General features: G+C 38.9%; 1 protein-coding gene across 4 annotated transcripts in view; it reads right to left on the bottom strand.

The window, feature by feature from the left end:
- Nucleotides 1-25,478, bottom strand: part of grid1b (glutamate receptor, ionotropic, delta 1b) — a 720,128-nt gene that overhangs the window by 22,887 nt on the left and 671,763 nt on the right. For all 4 annotated transcript variants that reach the window (XM_087275946.1, XM_087275947.1, XM_087275948.1 and 1 more), the window contains 4 exons: nucleotides 13,094-13,195; nucleotides 11,441-11,638; nucleotides 8,140-8,470; nucleotides 3,942-4,080 (listed from right to left, as the gene is read on the bottom strand). In XM_087275946.1, the coding sequence (XP_087132072.1) occupies nucleotides 3,942-4,080; nucleotides 8,140-8,470; nucleotides 11,441-11,638; nucleotides 13,094-13,195 (770 nt within the window). The remainder of the gene's footprint in view (nucleotides 1-3,941; nucleotides 4,081-8,139; nucleotides 8,471-11,440; nucleotides 11,639-13,093; nucleotides 13,196-25,478) is intronic.

Here is a 25,478-nt window from a genome sequence, read left to right as displayed (position 1 = left end):
AATCACATGCAATCAAACATCAGCAGCACACAAGTTGGGCAAATGCCTGCCATACATGAGAACTAGATAACATTTACAGATGCTAAATCTAACTAGCTCAATACAGAAAAAAAAGAGCACATGGAATACAAAGTGTTCTGATACAGAACAATACCACTACTACAACAACTACTATTATTAATAGCAATACAATTAGAAACAGATAGAGTTATCATTTCTGTTATCATTATTTGGTGTGAATAGGCTTTAAGCCTAAACATAGGCACCTTGCCCATTTAAACCTAATGGACATTTAGTCTCCTTAAATGACTGAGCCAAATGTATGCAGCTTGCAAAAGAAAGGCCAGGTAGCTTTATTTTATTTTATGTTAACTCAAAGCAGTTGATATTCCTTGGCTGTGTTTGTTATCATTACCTAGGTAAAATATCCACCGTGGTTTTAACTTCATTATACTGGCAATGTATGTGTCGAAACTGAAGCAGTTAATATTAATATACACTGAAGAGAGGGGCAGTGTTATAACTACTGAGAGATTTTAGCTGCTCACTGGGCATTCCATGCCTTCGTACACCTCCCTTTTTTAAATGTGTTTAATACTTTCCTCGATGTCATTTTATTTTATTACACATAATTTAATTTCCTAACTAATTTATTTGATTTTTTCTGTATATATGTATTGCTTTAGCTGTTACTGAGATCTGGTGAAAACTCAACAGCACCTTTAGAAATGTTTTCTGATAAAAACAGTGATCTGTTCAATTGTATTGCTTGTCTCTCCAGCAGTGACTCTCCAGTTCCTCATTAGTTCCATTCAACTTCTTGTCTAAGTCAGCCAATTCTTCATCTCCTATTTTGAGCAACATGCCACCCAACCAACCCTATCCTACATCCAGCACCCTCAACCAGTCCTCTAGCACAGAATCCCCAATAAGCTCCTCTGTTCAACATCAGCCGATTCTATCATGTGGATAGTGGTTGCTGTGGGGCTTCCCACCTGCTCCACCAGGCTCACTAGTCCCTTGGCTCTGTCATCACCCTGCCTTCACCTTAAGACACCTCTGTATTTCTAGCTCTACCATGACTTCCCAGATCTCTATCTCCTTCTCAATCCCATAAGCCGCCAGGTTCTTCCTCTATCTACCCTTTCTGCAATCATCACCCTCTCTTCCTCCATGACTGCAATTTCAGTCATCATTCTGCATGTGTTCTGGGTCTCATCTTCTGCCTCCTGCTTCAGACACCTTTGTGGCTCCTCCCTCCATCATTTGCATCCTGGTCATCTTTCCCCTTTAAAGATCCACACCCTTCTTCAGCAGTTGTCCCCTTATGACTGGTTTATATGTCTGTAGCGTACAGTCCACAGATAAAATTACTTATTGGTTTTATTAAACCCTCTTGCGTGGGTTTTACGACTCCTGGCTCCTCAAAGTCTGGGTATCCGCGACAACTTACGTATTCCAGAGCCACCTGGAGAGATAAGCCAGAATGCTTCAAAGACATTTCTTTCTTACTCACACTCAACTCCTCACACCCACAAGGACACTAGTCCAAAGAGAAATGGACTGAGAAACCAGGGACCAGCACAGAACTACAATGTTATGTTTGCAAACTTTGTATCTCATTTCTGACTTTTCTTACCTGTATAACCCTTCATATAACCTGTACGTGTGGTCCCTTTAGGCCTTTTTAAAGCATAAATAATGTAAGGTAATGATATTGCATATGAGATAAATGACGTGAATACATGATAACCGGTTATGATTATTACTGAACCCATACCGAATTGTCTGTGTCTGAAGAAAAAATACATTTTGACACCCGTATCTGGTGCACTCAGAAGAAAATCGCCTGTGACATCATGTCATTTTGTTTTTGATTGTCAGGATGTTGTAGGCCTATATTTATAATAGTATTTATACAATATAGTTGTAATGATATTTATACATGATCAAACAAGTGTTACTTTCTCCGCTTCAGCGATTTTCAGCTGCAGAGTAACAGCTTGTTAAATCATGCTCGTGCAAAGGATGAGACAGACAACTTTTACTTATTTTCGTCGTGTCAGGTTCACAGTGCAAACAAGCTCACATCATCCAGTATGCATGTCAAACTACACTATCCACAATACACTTCACTATGGACTACAACTGCCGTAAATAGCAGTCTTAAAGCGGCCTCTTCTGTTTCCCCTCTCCTGCATTACAAGTGTGCAATTTAGGCAAAACTGATACTAAAATTGTTTTACATTTGGTTTTGTACTTCGGGCCTAAATAAATATTTGTTGCAGTTTTTAATCGTTTAAGTTCATTTAATTGACTATATACAAGTCAGTGGATATTATTGACGCATTTATTGGGTAAAATTGCATCTTTTTCCTGTCATTCAATGTGTTATTGGTCATTATCAATGTCTTGTCACTTTAATTGAGAGTGAGCAGCATGGCAAAAATAGACCCAGTGCAGAAACCATCACGGCACTGCTGCCTTAGCGACACTCATGCTAATGCGCTGCTTTTGTGTGCAGTATGAAAGCTCTAATCTGTTTACATGGACGCCAAAAAACACGCTCTGATCACGCGCTGCTTGCGCTTGCCGTGTGAAACAGGCTTTAGGCCCAATCTTAATTCTATTTTGTACTGTGTATTCTGGGAAATTTTCGTACCCCATAGATTTGAGTGTGGTCCTAAAAAATCTCCAATTCAAGGGCTATCTAGTCCTTCCTCTTAGACCTACACCTTTAAGCTAAAGAGAATTGGGACTTGATAAGGGAAATTGGTAAGGGGAAGGGCTAAGAGGTAGAATTGGGATTGGGTCTTAGTGCTAATTCTGTGATTGGTTGGCTTGGTAGAGTTAATGAGTGAAGATGGGGCTAAGAGTTGTGTAGAGGAGTGAGCCCGTTTGCACAAGTGTCGTGTCCCTTTGAGAACCTCCAGATAGAGACATTTGTTTTGTCCTTATTTGAAGATTAAAATTGTTGCACATCCATCATTTTTCACCTTAGAATGAATGTACAGTAAGTTAGCATAACAAGCATTACCAATGTAGACTTTACACCCTACCTCAACACAGAGGGACATGGAAACTCAGAAATCCCACTGCCAGCTAGCAATGACAAACACTTCTGGAGAGAGGTGAACTGTCACAATTTTAGGCCTCCTGTTGTATTCTGTTTGACAGCATTCCTTTGTTTTGTTTCCTGAACTCATCAGGTTCTATGAACCTTGATTTCCATTACTTGTGTGCATTTAAATGTATGTATATTTAGGGTACAGTATCTTTTTGTTGTGTCAGTGAATTGCAGGTTAGTGCTTTTTATACTGTTGCTGTTTTAAATCTTTTGTTTGTTATAATAGATCTACAAACAAACAAACTAACTAACTAACTAACTAACTAACTAACTAACTAACTAACTAACTAACTAACTAACTAATTAATTAATTAATTAATTAAATTTTTATTAATAAAGTTACAGGAAGCACTGAGCATGTTGCTTTGCGTGTACACATGTCTGCATTTGTGCAAATGTGTCCCTGTACTGGATATGTGTAAATGCGAGCAAGTTAATAAATATAAATAAATCTTATTTTAATCTAAACCTTAAACATTTTTTCTTTCTTTTCTTTAACTATACATTACAAAAACAATGCATAACTATACATTCATTATAATTTCATACCTATCAACAGTATACCACAGGCCAGAGTTAAAAACTGAGGGAATTGTGGCTCCCTGTGCCCGATTTTTATTCATTAAATCATTTGAAATAGCTTTTGTTAAACTGAATTTCCTACCATGTGGCCACAACATGTGTGAAGTTTCCCAAACATAAGGATACACCAATTATGAAAACTAATAAATTATAGAAAATCTATTAAAATACATTAATTAGCACTGTAGTGCATTGAATGGTAGACTAGTGTATTTGTGAAATCGAAATGTACCTTATGGTATTGTCCATGCGGGACACAGTCAGGAATGCAGCCAGGTTTGCAGTGTAAGATGAACACACAATTAGTGTGAATAACCACCAACTCCCCATGACAATCCTTAGTGCCACAGACCCCACCACTGAGTCACCACCTGTAACAAAAAACAAGATTATTTCATTTGAAACGTACTTTAAATAGTGAAATTGCTTTAATCTTTCTGTATAGCATGATTCTGTTCTAATTTAATTTAACATACTTGTAATAACTTTAAATCCCAATTCATCTCCACTTTAAATACCACTTTGTAAAAGTTATTGTTATTTTTCCTCCTATAATATTTTCATAAATGTTTACATAATCATGCTGTATAGTATGCATTAAAAAATAAATAATTTAATATAGGAACTTAAAAAAAAAACTTTTAATAACAGACATTCTTATTTGCAAAACACAAACAGTTTTATATTATTATATCGAATTACTGGAATAATGTAAATCAGAAATGACAGTAATATGGTATCAGATTTCCTAGTTTAAGGAATGAGCAGTGAAAACTTAACCTATTATTTGCTGCTAACGTTTTAATGTCTTTTGTAAATATCAAATGGTGGCAAATTGCAAAAAAATGATTTAATATCTACTTTAGCCGTTATACTTAAAAAGGTTGGCAGGCGGAATGCCAGGTATTAATAGAGGCAGCTGGGGGCTTAGCGTGCTAGTTGCTGAGGTGGCTATTTATTCAATTTTGTTTTAAACCAGAGTGTATATCCTATGCCTGATTGAAAGGCACCTTTATGCTGTTCTGGCAGACTTACTGCAAACATTTCCAATATGTTATATGTATAAATACTTACAAATTCAGAATTTAAATACTGTATATACAGTATGACACTACAGGAGTAACAAAAGTAAATCACAAGAAATAAAATGTAGCTTGCCCTATAAACAAAACTAATTACAACATTATAATGCCAACAAGATCTTTTACATCACACACAAGCATTTAACCTTGTGTTATTTTTATTATAACAGCTATTTTCTTGTACACTATAAAATGTTCCACTTGGTTAATCTTACTAACTCAAGTTCACCAGCTGCCTTAAAATGTGAGTCAACTTAAAGAGATTCTTTGATTCAAATTCATGTGTTGAGTTTTACAATATACTAAAACGCAACATCTTAAACAAAGAATCTCTCTCTTGAATTGACTTACATTTCCAAGGCAGCTGGTAAACTTTGTAAGTTTAACCGATGTGAAATGTTTTATAGTGAACCATAACAGACAAAGAGACATAATAAAATTTTAAAAGGGTACCTAGCACAACAAAAGGGTACCAAAAGGTGAAGTGGGACACACAGCTGAACACTGTTGGTTTACAGAGATACGTCACTAGCTTTTGCACAAGCTAGAAGAATTAAAACAAAGGAAGCGCCATTTTTATATACACAGCCGAGACGCTAAACCACAATAAATAGGGATAAAACGGTTCTCGGTAAAAAGCATATTGCCTCCCACGGTTTGGTTTGCCCTGTGATCTGCGGTTCAGAATATACAATATCAATATCGGTTTGTTAATAAAGACAACTGCAATGAAGCAGTTCCGCGTTTGTACGCTTGCGATTACCTTTCACGGTCATTGCACTTGAGAAAACCTGTCCAATCACCTCTTAGTATGTAAATCTTTTGTTGAAATCACATGTCGGTGTGTGTGTGTGTGTGTGTGTGTGTGTGTGTGTGTGTGTGTGTGTGTGTGTGTGTGTGTGTGTGTGTGTGTGTGTGTGTGTTTGTGGAGTTTCTGTAGGTTTTAGCATGGCAAGTGAAGGAGATACAGCGCAAATGTGCAGGTGAGGCCAAATCACAGCGCATTGCCATCAGTGTTTCAATAGACAAAAAAACATGAGGAATGCCATTTTTGTTATTGTTGTAAAGATAGCCTAGATCAGTGATTACTAAAAGCCAGATCAAGGTCCGTGTCCAGACCCAAAAGCGTACACTGAACGCAGACATACAGCAGGTCTGTTACTTCAGTCCCACTTCTGCTGGGTGTTCTTCCTCACTTGATCACTCCCGCTCTTCACTCTTCATGTTTACCTGCTGTCTGCTAAGAATAGTTTTCTTCTTGATGTACTGTTCCCACTGAATTAAGAGAGAAGAGCCGGACACTCTCTCTTTGCTTAAATTTTACTCACTACATTGGTGCTGATAAGTGAAACGGAGCTCTGTGGAATAATGATAAAATCAAGAAATCATAAACAAAAATGTGTTGTTGCCTTGGTAAATCAAGCATAATGTAAACAGAAGTAATCAATGCTAAAAGTGCTCAATTATTAAGATAGGTTGACATAATTATTATATGCATAATTGGTTGAGACTGTTAAGTCAATATGTACAATAGAAAAAGGGGAAATTTTATATTTTTTTCTCTATTTTCTTAAGCATTTTATTGGAACATACAATTTTCAAAATGCCCTGCTTTTATTTAATTAATGCGAGAACATGCAAATCTACAGTCATGTGTGAAGCTGTTGCATTGTCAGGTGTTTGTTAACCAATAAATATGTTTATTGTTCATTGAAATGTTCTGTAGGCTTTTTTTCTAAGTTTAGCACAAACCGTACCGAAACCATGAACCTAAAACTGTGATACATACAGTACCAAACGGTGAGTAGATTGCACCCCTAGCAATAATATACTGTACATATAATAACGAGTCAAAGTCGACCCAAGCTTAAACAAACCTTGTCGTCTTCAAGAACTGCCACAAAGCCAAGAACAAGAACAGAATCTACCATGTGCCTTGTAGTTGTTTGCAAGGCCTTCTAAACCCTGAGTGGTTTCGCTTTCTCGCGTACACTCTCTGCACGTCTAAAATAACAACCTTATTGAGCTAATGATAATAACATGCCTGTGATTATCAAAGTGCTTCTGACATCCAATCCTTTTATGAATGAACAAACGTGAGAGTGATGCACGAAAAAATGTGAAAAAACAAAGGAGCAAATGATACTTACAGCAACCTAAAACATAAACAAACTGCCATGTTTATCATTTTTCAATGCCCTTTGGACTATTATGGAATGATGGAATTACTTTCTAACAAGAGTTTACATGTGCTGTTGAAGATTAAAGATACAGATGAGAGGTATGAACTGACAGTAGGCTGTATGAACCATTGGTACCCTTTTAGTAGTAGAAACACAAGCCTGATAAAGGTGATCCGTACTGTACCACTCAGTGGAAACGGGCCATTAAACACTTGCACTGTAATATAGCACACAAATATTGCAAAGCATCACCTTAAGTTCAGACAGTAAGTAATAAATGGCATTGACTGATTGGTCATTGACATGTAATATGTTAGCAGTCACAGTATATAAGGGCGGGACCGAAGGTGTGCCGCGTCGCGGGGGCACTTTTGATCATTTTGGAAGGGCACTTTCTATCCAAGACTAAAAAGGGCATGTGCACTGCACAGGTTGAGCCCTATGTGTGCACGTGCCTGGTCTGATCTCATATTCTCTGTTAGACAGTTTTGCAGCATACAATTGGAGTTACTATAGAACCCTCTTCCCCTAGCACCTGTCTATTGTGCATCAGCATTAGCATATCTGTGTATATCTTGTAAGTGGCAAAGCACACTTACTCTGCAACAATAACAGCAGAAGAAAAGTGTACAGTGCGTATAAAATATCTACTACTCCCCAAAGACTAAATAGATTTACATTGTCAGACCCATTCACATTTTAAAACTCCTCAGAGGGTAATCGTGACTGAACTGCCTTAGTAATATTTTGTATGGTGCTTTGTTGTCAATTGTGAAGCTTGGTAGCACACCTTTGTACACAAGTTAGAAAGCAGGAGAGCAAATAAACTGCAAAACTTTCAGGAAAACATCTTTTGTGCTCTGTGGGTTTGGAGTAACGTGGGGTGAATAAATTGTAATTTTTAGTTTAACTTTTATATATATATTTACAAACGCTAAATATTTTAAGCTGCTAAACAATGCTTGCATCTGTGTCTTAGAAGGAATGATGTATTGACACCCTAGTATCAACAGAAGGCAGCTTAATTCTTGTCATCTTTCTAAGCCTTTCTAAGAGTCAAATCATCAGCGGATCCCTTGGCTGCTTTTAAAAACATGCAAAGCTGATAAGTCGTTTCTTAAGGTGCCTTTGAATGGACTTGTGGGAGGAGAATTTATTGAAGTACCTTGTTGTACGAAGGCGCCGTAGACAATCCATATAGCACTATGCAACGAGTTAGACATGGATGAAGCGTGATGGGCTCCTGGAGGATTCTGGGAGCGGAGCATCTGCATCCGTGTCAGCAGGAAGATCAGAACGCCCACCACAGGAATGGCAGCTGCGATACAGGCCCACACGGCCAAATCAAATGGAGCAAACAAGGAGAAAATGTTGATCTTTTCCTCAGGCTTGCGATGTAGGATCCCAACGGAGTAATCCATGTAGCGCTTGCTGAAGTCCACAACATTCTCTCGCTCTGGTGTTATTGTTATGGCAGACACTGCTAAATCAGCTCTCTGTAAAGACAAACAAATTATTTAAACTTTATTTTATTCATTACATTTGGGGAAACTAAAAAGTTTGCTAAAAATGCAGGACTGTAACAGGAAAAACTCATTTTTTTTTTGTATTGGAAAAACTCAAATTTATTTCAGTAACTAGGCCTAGAAATCCAATCCAAAAATTTCTGCATATTTTTAGCTCCTCATTTAGTCTATTTATCTACTTGTGTAAATGTACTTTTTATCCAGTTTTGAAATTAATTTCAGTAATAACATTGACTGATATGGATATGTCCATATGATTTATTTACAATACAGTTTCTAACATAATATTTTTATCTTTTAGTAGATAAATTATATATTATATGATAGACTTGCTTCGTTTACCAAATAAGTGGATTTAATAAGTGGATTTGCATTGTAAACATTAAATAAAAGTGATAATGTTTTTTTATTTATTTATTTTTTATTTCAGATTATATGTTTTTATTTACAATTCTCCCAAAATCATTCCATATAAATCTGCAGATTTTTTTTTTTTTTACAAAATTCTTTGCAGAAACGGTCAACAATGTCTGTAGATTCTGTCTGGCCCTACTGGTAACTAACAGTATTATATGTTTTAGATGCAGAATTAAGAACATAAATAACACAACATCATGATTAGAAAGCGATTGCCATGCACATTTGTCTCCAGTACAGTGGTATATTTAAGGAAAAAGCATTAACTACACTGAAGTTTCCTAAAAAGTCATGCAAAATTGCGTTCATAATAGCATATTATTTAATCACATGATAATGAAATATGTTTACAATGATCGGGTTGTCGTGGTCCTAACCTTCCACCACCACCCATTCCACAATGCACCGGCCCAAGGTGGTTGGCCTGAAGGAGGATTGTCCCACATCGCTCCTTAGGGCTGAGCCCTGGCTGGGTTGTGTGGGATAAAACCTGGTCTCTAGGTGCTCGCATACGAGTCCCAACCCCAGGCCTGGACCCAGTGTGGGGCCCCGGCTGTCCCATACCAAGTTTTTGAACCGCATTTAGTCTGACCTGTCACCTAAGACCTTTTTATGCCTTGAAAGACCCTACCAGTGGCATCAGCCCCCGAAAACATAGCTCTTATAATCAGTCAGGCACTCAAACCCCTTAACTACAATAAGGTGGCAGTTCATGGAGAATCAGCACCTCCAAGTTGAAGGCTATGGTACTCCACTGGAAAAAAAAAGTGGTTTGCCATCTCCAGGTTGGAGGGAAGTCCTTACCCCAGGTGGAGGAGTTCAAGTATCTTGAGGTTTTGTTCACGAATTAGGGGAGGGTGGAACATGAAATTGACAGGTGGATTATTGCTGCAGCAGCTGTATTGCAGTCTATGTATCGGTCTATTATGGTAGAGAAGGAGCTGAGCTTAAAGGCAAAGCTCTCGATTTATCGGTCAATCTACATTCTACATCGACATATCCGTAATATCTCTCACTTTTTTTTTTTTTCTTTTGACAGAGAGAGTGAGTCATCTTCATATTTCTACACCAGCAATTATATGTTCCAGAAGCAATGCAATTGTGATGTCACAACAGTGTAGTTCCCAAGTGGGGTTTAGAGCAAGGATGTCTAAACTCAGTCCTGGAGGGCCAGTGTCCTGCATAGTTTAGCTCAAACTTTCTTTAACACGCCTGCCTGGAAGTTTCTGGTATACCTAGAAAAAGGTTGACAAGCTGATTCAGGTGTGTTAAATTTGGGTTGGAACTAAAATATAAAGGACACCAGCCCTTCAGGTCCGGGTTAGGACAACCTTGGTTTTAAGCATTTCATTCAGATGTTCCACCAGTAGTGGACACTTGTGTAATGTAATCATTAACGTCCATTCGAGGGAACGAGATGGAGGGAAGTTATCAAGTGAAGGGCATAACAAATTTGACTTGAATGCAGCTTATGGGGTTTCATGAGTTTCTTCTTTGTGGTGTATTTAAAGTTTTATGTAAGAGGGCCCTTTGACCTTTATAGGAGATTCCCTTTATCACACAACCTTGCTTTTTCAATCCCAGCTTTTGCTAAATGTTATTATGGTTTTGTTTACATTTATCATACATTCAGACAGTTGGTGTTTTACTTTACATATGCACAATATTTTGTTGATATTGTTAGTATAAACAAATAAAAGTAGACCTTTTTTAAAAAAATTGAATACTTCCTTAAATAAAATAAAATAAATAAATAAATAAATAAATAAATAAATAAATAAATATAAACTGAAATTATAATTATAAATTAGATTAAATTAAATATATTCGATCCCACTGGAGCCTCTCAAACACACAATATTTCATTTATAGCAACTTGACACCAAAGTTTGTTAATTATTAATCTAAAATGTAGTAATTTTTTGTTATAATGTTTACATTGGTAAAACTTTACAAACTACAGTGTGCTATCACATATTATGTTAACAGACCTCATAAGGTAAATGGCATTTTTAAAAAAACAAAATACAAGACCCTGAAATTTAACGGATGCAAACATTTTTACTGTGTACAAAACACACATTCTGCCTTAATAAAAGGGCCTGCTTTCTAAATTGCACAAACATCATTGACTGTTTATTCACCTCTCTGTTTATGTATTATTTTATCCTGTTATCAATATCCTAGTTTATCCTTATATCAATCTTTTATTTTTGTCTAAGCAATGAACTGAGTTGTTCAACATCCCCAATGTACTGTTAAACTCACAACAATAACCTTTTAGAATGAGAGGCTGTGACCAAAATATCACTGCAACCAATCACAAAATTACAATTCAAGTCATACTTTCATTATGTCTTCTTGACTGATTGTTGCAATAGCTTCAAATACTAATGCCAGAATAAACCATAGAACTCAAACCATAATATATGCCGGTGACCTTTTTAGCAGAACAATCTGAGCAAACAGTAGACAAATACTATTCTGACACACAAACAAAACAGTTTAGAGCTCTTGCGGTACCTTATTTATTAATTCCCCAATCATTCCATTCCAAGAGCCGTTGGACAGCTGAGAACCATATTTGCTGTCTGCCACCTGGTAGATATCATACTTGAACCCTAGGATCTTGGCCAAGGCATCAAGGACATCAATGGAGAATCCTTTGTATCGTTTTGGCTGCCCGAGGATGTTCTCTGCCACCATCACAAACGGATCCTCCTTTAAAGAGAAGCATTGATTACAAAGAAAGAAAGAAAGAAAGAAAGAAAGAAAGAAAGAAAGAAAGAAAGAAAGAAAGAAAGAAAGAAAGAAAGAAAGACTCACAATCATGTCAGAAGGGTTATTAGATCCAAAGGAAAAAAAAAAAAAAAAACACAACAGACAATACTTCGCTTACCCATGCTTATGAATAAATGCATTATTTCAATGAAACATGTGGTACAAGTAACCATCAAGAACATTATGAATAGTTTATGTAAGAAAGTGAGCTAACCGTTGCCTTAAAATGATTCATTTTCTATTTTATTTTATTTTATGAAATTATAAAACCTTTTAGTACCTAGTTGCACCCCATTTTGCCTTCAGAACTGCCTTAATCCTTTGTGGCATAGGTACTAGACATATTCCACAGAAATTTTGGTCCATATTGACATCATAGCATTACTCAGTTGCTGCAGATTTGTCGGCTGCACATCCATGATGCAAATCTTCCTTTCCACTACAACCCTAAAGGTGCTCTATATTGGGTTGGGTTCTGGTGACTGTGGAGGCCATTTGAGTACAGTGAAGTCACTGCCATGTTTAAGAAACCAGTCTGGGATAATTTTTTTATACCCAACTGACAGTATTTTCAAAAGCACTCCAGAAATAAAAAGCTTGCGCGACAGCCTGATTTTTACTATGCTTTCATATCTACCACTTTCCTGCCGTTTTTACTTGTTTATTAAGTTTTTTTGTCTCTTGTTTTTTTATTATTTTTTTTTATTTTACCTGCTTTCTGAAACCGTTCTTCACCAGACTCAAACTCCATCTTCGAAGTCAACTCCTCGCCGTGTCTCAAGTCCACCAACACACATGGTGAGCTACTGGACAAACTGATAACAGCGGAAAAGCTGTCCACATATGTCAGTGGCGTCATATGGCAACTCAGCATTCGTTTTAGAGACTAAATACAGCCATATGTAGCTCTGGGTACATAATTCGCAATTTCCAGAAATGTATACGGGGGTATGTTTTTTACCATGAGCCTGTGACCGAGAAAATAGTTGAGCACAAAACAGCTAATTTTTGCATATTTGCTAAAAAATCTAAATAATAGTTACGATATTGTAATTTGGTATTTAGTTGTTTTGATACAAACAGTTGATGCCCATTTGTCAATAAATCATCACAACCCTAATATATAGTTTCAAGCATGATGATATGACGCGGTTTAACTTATGTGGGAAAGATCATATATTAAACCGAATGTATATGAATAACCCCAAAAGGTTTTAAATACATGTCTAGAACTCTGAATTGACTCGTTTTTATGAGCGTGTCCATGAAAAATTGTGTGAGACGCAATATATAAAACATTCAATTCAACACCATAAATGCAAATCCTTGTCTAAATAAAAACGCGAATACTTTGTACAAATAAAAAAAGATTAGATAAAAAGATAAAAATATTACCAGCAACGTCACCACTTTCACGGTCACCCCTTGCATGCCGTTTTCAATGCGACTTTCCTTTAGACTTCCATTGAGACCATGGACCGAATCCCATGTTGCTAACTGCAGGACACAAAAAAGAATGCAAATCACATATCCAAGTAATCAGGGTATTTTCTGTCCAATCCATATCTGTTTACAAACCAAAAAAGGAAAATGAAGAAAACAGGCATTTTTCCATTTTTCATTTGCTCACAAAAAACGAAAAAAACGAGATTTAGGCTAAATTTTCGTTGTTTTAATTTAGCGTAGAAAAATGGATAAACAACTTCAAAATTTATTATACACATCTAGGCGGTGCTAAAACAGCAACTTTCCTTTGATTGGTCAACCAAATCTGAGCTTGACACGTAGCCCTCAAAATAAGAGCCCTCTGTGGACCAGCAACCAGGCAAATATTATAAAAATATTATATTATAATAAAAAAAATATATAGTTATTGCACATTCGTCTCATTCTTCAGTAGATCTGTAAATGATGTATTTTATAAACTGATCATTAATAAAAACTAAGCTATTATTAACTGTAATTCTCCAAATAAAAAAAGGCTTGATTAAAGTCCTGTCATTTTAAAGATTTTCTACAATTCAAGCAGAATTAGGTTAAAAATAACTTAATTCAGAATAGCGTGCAGATTTCTGTGAGTGTCACACGCTTTATGAGCGCACTTCCCTTTTTTTTATTTCATGCAATAGTAATCAAATAAAATGCAAACAGTTGGCAGCACCGAATAGCCTATATGCAATATTAATATGTGCAATATGGAACTGGGCTTGCTGTATAACATAATTTTGTCCCAAAGAGCAAATGTCAAGTTCACTATTAGCGCAACGCACAGACAGTAAACTTAGTCTGAAATACAACACATTATTTATTATGAATTATAAGTATGTGTTTAATTAGTTCCTTTGAAAATTTGTTCATTAATCCAGTGTTGGGCGAGGCAGTGGCACAGTAGGTAGTGCTGACGCCTCACAGCAAGAAGGTCGCTGGGTCGCTGGTACGAACCTCGGCGTTTCTGTGTAGAGTTTGCATGTTCTCACTGCCTTTGCGTGGGTTTCCTCTGGGTGCTCTGGTTTCCCCTACAGTCCAAAGAAATGCTTTACAGGTGAATTGGGTAGGCTAAATTGTCCTTAGCGTATGAGTGTGTGTGTGAATGTGTATGTGGATGTTTCCCAGAGATGGGTTGCGGCTGGAAGGGCATCCGCTGCAAAACTTGCTGGATAAGTTGGCGGTTCATTCCACTGTGGCGACCCCGAATAAATAAAGGGACTAAGCCGACAAGAAAATGAATGAATGAATGAATGAATGAAGAATCCAGTGTTTTAGAAAGTCTCGAAAGTGTAGTTGTGTAAGAAAACACTTGACAAATAGGCATTGCAGCTGACCGTATTGTATAGGTTTATTGCCCTTAAACTTCTTTTAGTTTGGCTCTTAAATGAGTTGGCAACCTGGAGATGTTATATATATATATATTCTGGTCCTGCTAAAACTATATATATATATATATATATATATATATATATATATATATATATATATATATATATATATATATATATATATATATATATATATATATATATATATATATATATAAACTAAACAATAAAAAACAGTAGGTGAACAATATTAATTATTATTATTATTACTATTATTATTATTATTGTTATTATTATTATTTTAATTATTATTATTATTATTATTATTTAGGCCTACAGTAGCTCAAAAACAATCATGCAAACCAGGTGCTGCTCGCAAATGGTTGTCTTTGCTCAGCATCAGGTGCACAAACAGCACAATATTTGAAAATAGGTCACAGATAGTGGCGAACTATATGCAAATATTATTATTATTATTATTATTATTATTATTATTATTATTATTATTATTATTATCATCATCATCATCATCATCATTATTATTGTATAGGTCTTGTTTAAAATAAACATGCAAACCATGTGCTGCTAGGAAATGGCTATCTTTGCACAGCAGCAGGACGTTTGGCAACGAAATATGAATTTATTTTAATGACAAATGTCTAATAATACTAATAATTTACATTTTTTATTTATTTTATGCATACGAAATGAATGTAAGCATTCTACAAATGACAGAATATGTAAACATATATAAACCTTAATATAAGTTTATATATATATATATATATATATATATATATATATATATATATATATATATATATATATATATATATATATTATTATTATTATTATTACAGAGGGCTCTTATTTTGAGGGCTATGTCACGAGCTCAGATTTGGTTGACCTATCAAAGGAAAGTTGGCGTTTCAGCACTGCCTACATGTGTGTAATTAATTGTGAAGTCGTTTATCCATTTTCCTACCCTAAATTAAAAATTCGAAAATAGAGCCAAAATCTTGTTTTTTTCATTTCTTGTGAGCAATTAAAAAATGAAAAAAACTGCTGTTATCTTTATTTCCCTTTTATTTTTTTGAAAACGGATATGAATTGGGCGGAAGAAACCCTGATTCCAAGTGAAACAGGTCACAGATGGATAAATTCAACCAACATATCCATAATTATTTGATTTGGTGATGAAAAGTATCAGGTTAAACTGACATTGTGATCAGTGCTGTTTAAATGTGTCTTTTGTTGTAATGGGTTAACCTAAAAAGTAAGAAATATTGAATGAACTAACGAACAAATGAAAAGCACAAGCATGGGAAACTGTCACAACACAAACAGTATCTAGTATATTACAGTATGAGGAAGTAATTCAGTTGTATTGAGTGGGAAGGCTGGTCTGTAAATTATTAAATTTAATTCAATTACAATTAAGTTTAACACAATAAAAAGTGACTTATCAAAATCAATACACACAATTCACATTGACAATGTAAGCGATTAGTTGCCAATATCAATGACACCTCATTTAATGACCTGATTTGAAAGACTAATCTCATTAATCATTCATTTACTCAAAGAAACAGGTGAAAATGAGGTCTAATCACATCATTTAAAAATGGGCTAAGCTCATTTCAATGTGATGCACGTGTAAAAGTGTTTTTTTTTTAGGTGTTTCTTAATTTGTATAAAATATAATTTGCTTTATGCAAGCGAAGTTCATGAACAGCTGCCTTTGAAGTACTCAGAATTAAAGGAATGAACATTTGCTTGCATATATAAAGTTGCAGGCATGCCGCTTTAGGAGGCACAGCATTTTCTCCTCATTACTTTTCCATGAGGATGAGTACTATGTTGGTCTAGTTCCAGGTGATGGCACTAGATCAAATTACAAAATGCATCTGATGACAGCATACTGCGCCATCATTGCCTTGGGACGCAGAATCCATTTTTTCAAAAGCACTGTTTTTTCTTAATAGTTGGCAGGCTTAGCCATAAGGGATTTCTTTATTACAGCATATACACAGACAGCCCTACAGCAGCAGCACAGGAAGAGCTTGTAATGATGAAAAATGTATAAAAGTCCCTATTTTCTTTTTGAGCAAAATTCTGAACAGACACAAAGTTATAATAAAGACAAATTAAAGCTTCTTTAAGTGTGTGTGGTGCTGGTGGGTTGGTAGGTTTTCTGTAAAAAATAATAAAAATAAATAAAAAATAAATAAATAAAAACCCTGAATATCTTGCCACAGCATAAACGTTACATCCTCATTCTGTTTTAAATAATTGATTAAACGCATAGCTCTTACACTGAAAACTTATTTTAAGTGTCACCAATTACTGTAACAAGCAATTATACAAAGTGTATATCACATTGCGAACATATACATGTATTTGTATAACACTTAATGCAGACTCCACAAACATTTAATTATATTGTACATTAATAACAATAAAAATTGGTAACATCGGTACATTTCAATTTACATTTAGTCATTTAGCAGACGCTTTTATCCAAACGACTTACAAATGAGGACAAGGAAGCAATTTACACAACTAATAGCAAAAATGAATAAGTGCTATAGGCAAGTTTCAGGTCTGTAAAGTCTAAGAAGGGAAGTATTAGTAATATTAGTATTTTTTTTTTTTTTTTTGGGTACAGTTAGTGTGATATTCAGAGAGGCAATTGCAGATTAAGAAGTGAAGTGGAGACTAAATAGTTGAGTTTTTAGTCGTTTCTTGAAAGTAGCGAGTGACTCTGCTGTTCTGATGCAGTTTGGGAGTTCATTCCACCAACTGGGCAGATTGAGCGTGAGCGTTCGCGAAAGTGATTTCTTCCCTCTTTGGGATGGAGCCACGAGGCGACGTTCATTCACAGAATGCAAGTTTCTGGAGGGCACATAGATCTGCAGAAGGGAGAGCAGATAAGAAGGAGCAAGGCCAGAAGTCACTTTGTAGGCAAACATCAGAGCTTTGAATTTGATGCGAGCAGCAACTGGCAGCCAGTGCAAACGGACTAGCAGTGGAGTGACATGTGCTCGTTTAGGTTCATTGAAGACCACTCGTGCTGCTGCATTCTGGAGCAGTTGAAGAGGCTTGATAGAGTTAGCTGGAAGCCCAGCTAGTAGAGAGTTGCAGTAATCACTGCACTGCATCTGTAGATTAAGTACCAGATTAAGATTAAGTACCAGATTAAGTACCAGTGTAAACAGGTGGTTCACTATCTGCCTATTTTTATTATTATTTTTAAAGGGCACCTATTTACATCTTTTTTGAGATTTAAGGTAAGTCTTTTGTGTCTCCAGAATGTGTCTATAAAGTTTAAACTTGAAATACCCGTCAGATTATTTATTGTATATTTCTAAATCGGGGATATTTGAGCTGTTATGACATTCTAGCTGTTTTTGTTTGTTCATTTAATGCAAATGATCTACCCCACCCACCTTTCTCAAATGCATTTCAGAGCCATGGAGATCTCTCCGTATTGCTCTGATGCGTGTCGTCTTCATGTAGATAAACAGAACAGTGACAGACAAAAATGAAGCAGATCTCCTGGCTGGACCAGTTAGTATTTTTGTGTAGAGTTTGCATGTTCTCCCCATATTTGTGTGTTTTTTTTTTCTTTTTTTTTCTGAGTGCTCCGATTTCCCCCACAGTCAAAAGACTGAATAAACTAAATAGGCTGTATGAGTGCGAATAAGTGTGTATGGGTGTTTCCCAACACTGGGTTGCAGCTGGAAGGGCATTCGCTGCATAAAACAAATGCTGGAAAAGTTGGCGCTTCATTCCACTGAGATGACCTCTGAAATAGAGATTAGGCCGAATGAATAAATGAATGAATAGATTGGCACTGTGGCACTCTCAAAATCCCGATACAGCAACATCGCTTAAGGCATTGCTTGGTGAAGCTAATTGAAAAGTATGTTAATTGAGACATTGAGCGTTTTCTCCAGCATCTGACTGAAAATACTTGGGTTGTTTGTGCAGACAGCAGTGTTAAACACAAGTGTCTGGAAAACGCTTCACCCTGTCTGTTTCTGTCAGGGCTCTGCTTAGAGCGATGATCTGAAAGACCACGGACAAGAATGAAGACACCGCTGATTCATCAAATACTGTCAGATTTTTTCTGTTTTCTGCCAAAGTTTTCCCTCCGATGACAAATGGAATTGAGGACTTGATAGATGGCCATCTTATCCAGGGGCTCAAGAGACTCAAGGAACAAACAAAATATCCTTCATCTTCTGTCTGATGTCTTATCAGTCTTGACCGCAAACTAGACAAGCATTTATCTGTTTGCTGGGTCCTCAATGACTTTGGGATAAAAGTTTTTAAATAATAAATGGCTGAGCTAAAGAGTATACAGGACTATGTGGACTGTGTTGTATAACATGAAAATTTTACATTTTAATCAATGAAAAAGTGAAACTACTCTGTCTTTCATTCAAAGTAGACTTTTATATTGGATTAGGTGAAAATGGTTTCTGATTTTAAGCTGTTTTATTCAATTTACCTTACAGCAAAAAACAAACCCCCATTGGAGCAAAAACAAACAAATAAATAAATAAATAAATAAATAAATAAATAAATAAATAAATAAAAGCATTAGTTTTTCCTCAAAGTAATATTTTTGTTTTAAACCAGCAGTTTTCATGTCATCTGACCACAATAAAAAAGGTACAGCTTATATGTTTTTATATATTTCTAATGTGGGTATGATTTGCCTCTTGCATTAAGATTATCGTCTTACTTAAAGCACCAGCACATAGTTTAACTCATTATTGAGAATAAACTAACTAGCATAGCCTATGCATTTGTAAACATGTATATAACATAGTTTAGTCCAGAGAGCAACTTTAATTTTATAAAAAACATTATTAAGTTTAGCTGTAACAAATTACAATATTTTTTTTAAGTTGGTCCAAAGCAAAATTTGTAAGGCCAATGTAAGAGTAAAAAAAAAAAAAAAATAACAATAATAAAATAAAATTACATAAAATAAACATTTGCCTCACAGCAAGATTGCTGGTTTGAGCCTCAGCTGGGTCAGTTGGCGTTTCTGTGTGGAGTTTGTATGTTCTCCATGTGTTTGCTCTGGTTTCCCCTCACAGTCCAAAGACATGCGGTACAGATGAATTGGAATGAGTGTGTATGAATATTTCCCAGGGATGGGTTGCAGCTGGAAGGGCATCTGCTGCGTGAAAAAAAATATGCTAGGTAAGTTGGCGGTTCATTCCGCTGTGGCAACCCCAGATTAATAATTGGACTAAGCCGAAAAGAAAATGAATTAATAAATGAATGAAAATAAAATAAATAAAATCGACATGTACTAAAGTAAAATAAATAAATAAATAAAAAAGTAAACAATATTTTTTTACTTTTTGTGACTTTTTTTCTTGACTACAAATTAATTTTTTTTTTGCACATCACAGTAGCAAGGTAGGGGTTTTCAGTAACTGTGTACTCATGTCTTGCGTTCTTTTTGTGTGGCCATTTTAGGTAGAATTTGGACTGTTTCCACTTAGCCACGTGCTGTTATATTTGAACATTTTGTTATTGAGTTCAACAGCAGCTAGCTTTCTGCAAATCTCACATGGTTGCCCACTGAAGCCTAGCAGAGCTATGCCTAGTCAGTACCTAGATGGGAGACCACATGGAAAAATTTAGTGAGATTAGTGAGGCCAGGAGGGGGTGCTCAACCTGCAGTCTGTATGGGTCCTAACTAGGCATGGGATGATAATTGTTTTCATGGTTTACCATTTGGAAGAGTCAAGGTTTTAAAACCGCCAACATTTTCTTCTATACTGTTCCTAAGGTATGTGTTTTTTATTTACTTTTTTTTAGTTTTTTAGGACAACAATATCTCCATCAGACAAGATATCCAAAAATGATGTTGTAAATCGTAAAGAAATCTGTTTTTGAAACTAATGAAGACAGCAGAAGTCAATAATTCACTTGAATTATTAAACCTGACATGTTCATTGTCCCATTTTTATTTTATTTTAATCTCAAAATAAAATATATTGTGTTTAAAAGGTAAAAAGTTTTAGGATGCTTTCACATCTGTGATTCAGTTCATTTGGTCCATCATCCACTGTATCATTTTTCTGGGGTTTTGGGGTCCTTTTCACACCACACTGATTGCTTTGGTCCGAACCAGTTAAAAAGAATCAAAATGCAGTCATGTGACAAAATCCACATCACTCATTGGCCAGATGTTACTGAACGTATTTTCTAAACTGCTTTTCGATTGGTCAGAATTAACGTGCAGGAAAATGCCAATGGAACTCCCTCAAGTAAACAAAGCGGCAGATACACGCTTTTTACTATAGAGAGACGACTGCGCTGCCTGATTGTATCCCTGCTCATAGTATACAATATAGTTACTATACATTACTTTAGACAAACAAAGACATTTCGAGAATGAAGCACGACTGCGGCTGGAAAACAATGTTTTACTGCATTGTAAACTGCCAAGGCGCATCGTAAGTCACTTCAAGAAGAGGCGTGAAATTAGCTAAACTGCAATATGTTTATCTTATGGAAATATTACCAACGATTACAGGTATTGTTTTTCCCTCTCTCTCCCTGTTGGTAAAGCACTGTCAACAAATGTTTTTCCTCCACACCCCATAAGATGAGATGCATTGGACCAAGACAGCTGGATTAGTCCAAAAAGGCGCAGTACTTTTTGCGGTTGGGTCAGATCATGTTTTCACCACAAACAAACCGCTCCAGGGTTTGTTTGAAAGCGTACTGATACCACCTCTTCAAGGAGGTCTCAGTACATTTTTTGATCCGTTTTTGGTGCGCATTTGAGTGTGATTGCTACATTCACACCTGCCCAAACAAACTGCACCAAGAGGAAAAACAAACTCTAGTGCAATTCAGCCAAACTAAATAAGGCAGGAGTAAAAACACCCTTAGTTTTTTACCCAGACATTTAAAAAGAACATATTTTAGAACAGTAATCACAATACCGTCAAACCATGAAACCATGATATTTTTATACTAGGTTATAATACTGTCAGAATCTTATACCGGTCCATGCCTAGTCCTAATGCCCCAGTATAGTAAAGGGGCTGAAGAATACTGTTCAGTGAGTCCTTTTGAATGAGACGTTTAACCGAAGTCCTGGTCGTTAAAAATCCCAGGATGTCCTTTAAAAAGAGTAGGGGTTTAACCCTGGCATCCAGGCCAATATTACCCACTGACCTCCGTTATTTATGACCTCCTAACTATCCCCATATCAGTGTGCTCTGTTCTGTGCTGGTCTGTCATCATTGTTCTGGTTTCAGGCTGGGTCATCTTGTGTGTTCTCCCTGTGTTTGCGTGGGTTTCCTCCGGGTGCTCCGGTTTGCCCCACAAGTCCAAAGACCAACCCAAGGTCATTCTGGAAACGTAGCCCCGCGGACGTTTCTGGAGACCGGGATTTACGTGGCCGGAAGTACGTAAGGCCACGTTTAATTTTTTTCGAGCGAACGCTGCGGGGCGGTGTGGCGCCGCTCCGCCCCTCCTCTTCGCGCTCGCCGGCCGACGGCTCGCCTCCGAGTGGAGGGCTTTCCCGATGCAACCAGTTTGTCCGCTTAGCTCACAGCGTTGCGTCGGCGGAGCGGAGGCCCCGGAGGAGGAGGAGGAGGAGCCGGCTGCGGGCACGACGACCGGGATCGAGTCTGGGGAACAGCGGTTCCAGAAATCAGGTAAGACGAAAAACGGAATCCGAAAAATAAGGGCGAGAACGCAGAGGGATCCGAAAACACGGTCGAAATAGAAGACGAGGGCTTTTGCTGTTTTTTTTTTTTCTGGACGGCTTTTGCGAACCATCACTCGGGTTTAGGGAAGGAGGAGGAGGACGAAGAAGAGGAGGGCGGCCGAGTCGGCCGATCCGGCGGCTTTTCGCGCGAGAACGGCACGGGCGCGAACAGCGCGCGCTCCCGAGAGGCGCCCGAGACGCGAAAAAGCGCGCACAGCGGCCTCTCGCAGATCTGCGAAAATGTTACGATAACCAGCGATCATTCTCTGGAGATCGCTGGTTTCCTCTATCATCATTACTTCACTTCCGCATTCCCCAGGACTACATTTTCATACATGCACTTCTTCCAAACACGCACGCCTGGTCATTCATCTTCCTGATTACATCACCAGCTGAAACCTGTCACAGACTGAGATTTCACACAGTATTTAAGCAGCACACACACTGATTCACTTGGCCTAGTCTTGTCTACTGTTTGGTGACATTTCTACGCGTTTCTCCCGATCTTGTTTCTCCGTGTCTGTACCTAGCTTAGTTTCCTAGTTATCCTGTTTAGCCACCAGCCTTTCGACCTTTTGCCTGTACCTCGATTACGACTCTGGATTTGCCCTCATATTCCTGTTCATACCTGTTTTGACCATTGCTTGCCTGATCTTCGAATAATCCTGCATTTGGATCTTACCTTCAGTTGTTTGTATCAATCCCAATCACAACAGAAGACTCGGCCATTATGGATCCAGCAGTGTTTTTGGTTCGTCTACGCCAAGGTAATCAATCCCTCGAGAATCACATCCAGTGTTATTTGGAGATCGCTAACACCACTGAATTACCAGACTGTATGCTCATTGACTTTTTTATTTATGGGCTTAATGAGCCGCTAAAGAGCACACTTTCAAGTGTTCGTTCTCGAGGGACATTCTCTGATTTTTTGGACTATGCGCTACTCACTGTGGACTCTTCATTCACTGTAGGTGAGGTGGAGGAAAATCCTAAATGTTTTTTGGGGAGGGGCAGTGTACAGCAAGACCAGATAACACCGGGGCTTGCTGCTCATTCCATCACCACACTCCCAGCTCAGAAATTGGCCGCATCTAGTCCTTCAGCTCACAAGATGGCCGACTCCAGTCCTCCAGCTCACAATGTGGTCACAACCAGCCCTCCAGCTCACAATGTAGTAAGCGCCAATCTGCCACCAGCTCACAAGATGGTTTCCTGTTCCTTGTCCGTTCCTGCCTTAGTTCCTGTTCTAGTTCCTGAAGTGCCATCAACTGAGCCCCCAGAATGGTCACCACTACCTGAGTTACCAGAGCTGATGCCACCACCAGAGCTGTTACTGCCAGAGCTGCCACCGCCACCTCCAGTGCTGCCAGACCTGCCAGACCCTCCAGAGCTGCCAGACCCTCCAGAGCTGCCAGACCCTCCAGTGCTGCCAGAGCTGCCAGACCTTCCAGTGCTGCCAGACCCTCCAGAGCTGCCAGACCCTCCAGTGCTGCCAGACCTGCCAGACCCTCCAGAGCTGCCAGACCCTCCAGAGCTGCCAGACCCTCCAGTGCTGCCAGACCTTCCAGTGCTGCCAGACCCTCCAGAGCTGCCAGACCCTCCAGTGCTGCCAGAGCTGCCAGACCTTCCAGAGCTGCTAGACACTCCAGTGCTGCCAGACCCTCCAGTGCTGCCAGACCCTCCAGTGCTGCCAGATCCTCCAGTGCTGCCAGACCGTCCAGTGCTGCCAGACCCTCCAGTGCTGCCAGATCCTCCAGTGCTGCCAGACCGTCCAGTGCTGCCAGATCCTCTAGAGCTGCCAGAGTCCACGCCGCAGCCAGAGTCCACGCCGCAGCCAGAGTCGACGCCGCAGCCAGAGTCGACGCCACAGCTAGAGTCGATGCCGCAGCCAGAGTCGACGCCGCAGCCAGAGTCGACGCCGCAGCCAGAGTCGACGCCGCAGCCAGAGTCGACGCCGCAGCCAGTCGACGCCGCAGTCGACGCCGCAGCCAGAGTCGACGCCGCAGCCAGAGTCCACGCCGCAGCCAGAGTCGACGCCGCAGCCAGAGTCGACGCCGCAACCAGAGTCGACTCCGCCGCCCGAGCTTCCCGAATGGCCGCCGCCTCCTGAAGTTCCCGAATGGCCGCCGCCTCCTGAGCTTCTTGAATGGCCGCCGCCTGAGTTTCCTGAATGGCCGCCGCCCAAGCCTCCTGAATGGCCGCCGTCTGCTGAACTTCCTGAATGGCCGCCGCCTCCTGAGCTTCCTGAATGGCCGCCGCCTCCTGAGCTTCTTGAATGGCCGCCGCCTGAGTTTCCTGAATGGCCGCCACCCAAACCTCCTGAATGGCCGCCGTCTGCTGAACTTCCTGAATGGCCGCTGCCACCTAAGCTCCCTCCTCCGGGTCTTCCGCAGCTCCACGCTCCAGGCCCTCCGCAACTCCACTCTCCGGGTCTTCCGCAGCTCCACGCTCCAGGTCCTCCATTGTCAAACGATCCAGGACCACGACAGCTCTACTCTCCGGGTCTTCCGCAGCTCCACGCTCCAGGCCCTCCGCAGCTCCCTCCTCCGGGTCTTCCGCAGCCCCACGCTCCAGGCCCTCCGCAACTCCACTCTCCGGGTCTTCCGCAACTCCACGCTCCAGGCCCGCCTCAGCTCCACGCCCCAGGTACGCTCCAGCTGCATGGTCCTGGCCCTCCATCCCTCCCCCTGTTCCTCCTCCACTCCACCTCCCGCCTGAACTGTATTTGGAGCGTCTGGAAGCCGCTCTTTAGAGGGGGGGCTATGTTACGATAACAGCGATCATTCTCTGGAGATCGCTGGTTTCCTCTATCATCATTACTTCACTTCCGCATTCCCCAGGACTACATTTTCATACATGCACTTCTTCCAAACACGCACGCCTGGTCATTCATCTTCCTGATTACATCACCAGCTGAAACCTGTCACAGACTGAGATTTCACACAGTATTTAAGCAGCACACACACTGATTCACTTGGCCTAGTCTTGTCTACTGTTTGGTGACATTTCTACGCGTTTCTCCCGATCTTGTTTCTCCGTGTCTGTACCTAGCTTAGTTTCCTAGTTATCCTGTTTAGCCACCAGCCTTTCGACCTTTTGCCTGTACCTCGATTACGACTCTGGATTTGCCCTCATATTCCTGTTCATACCTGTTTTGACCATTGCTTGCCTGATCTTCGAATAATCCTGCATTTGGATCTTACCTTCA

This window comes from Danio rerio, chromosome 12 (genome assembly GCF_052040795.2).
Source record: "Danio rerio strain M-AB ecotype USA chromosome 12, GRCz13ab, whole genome shotgun sequence".
In the NCBI taxonomy this organism is placed as follows: Eukaryota; Metazoa; Chordata; class Actinopteri; order Cypriniformes; family Danionidae; genus Danio; species Danio rerio.
Note: the sequence above shows the minus strand (reverse complement) of the source record. Positions and strands in the feature narration are given on the sequence as shown.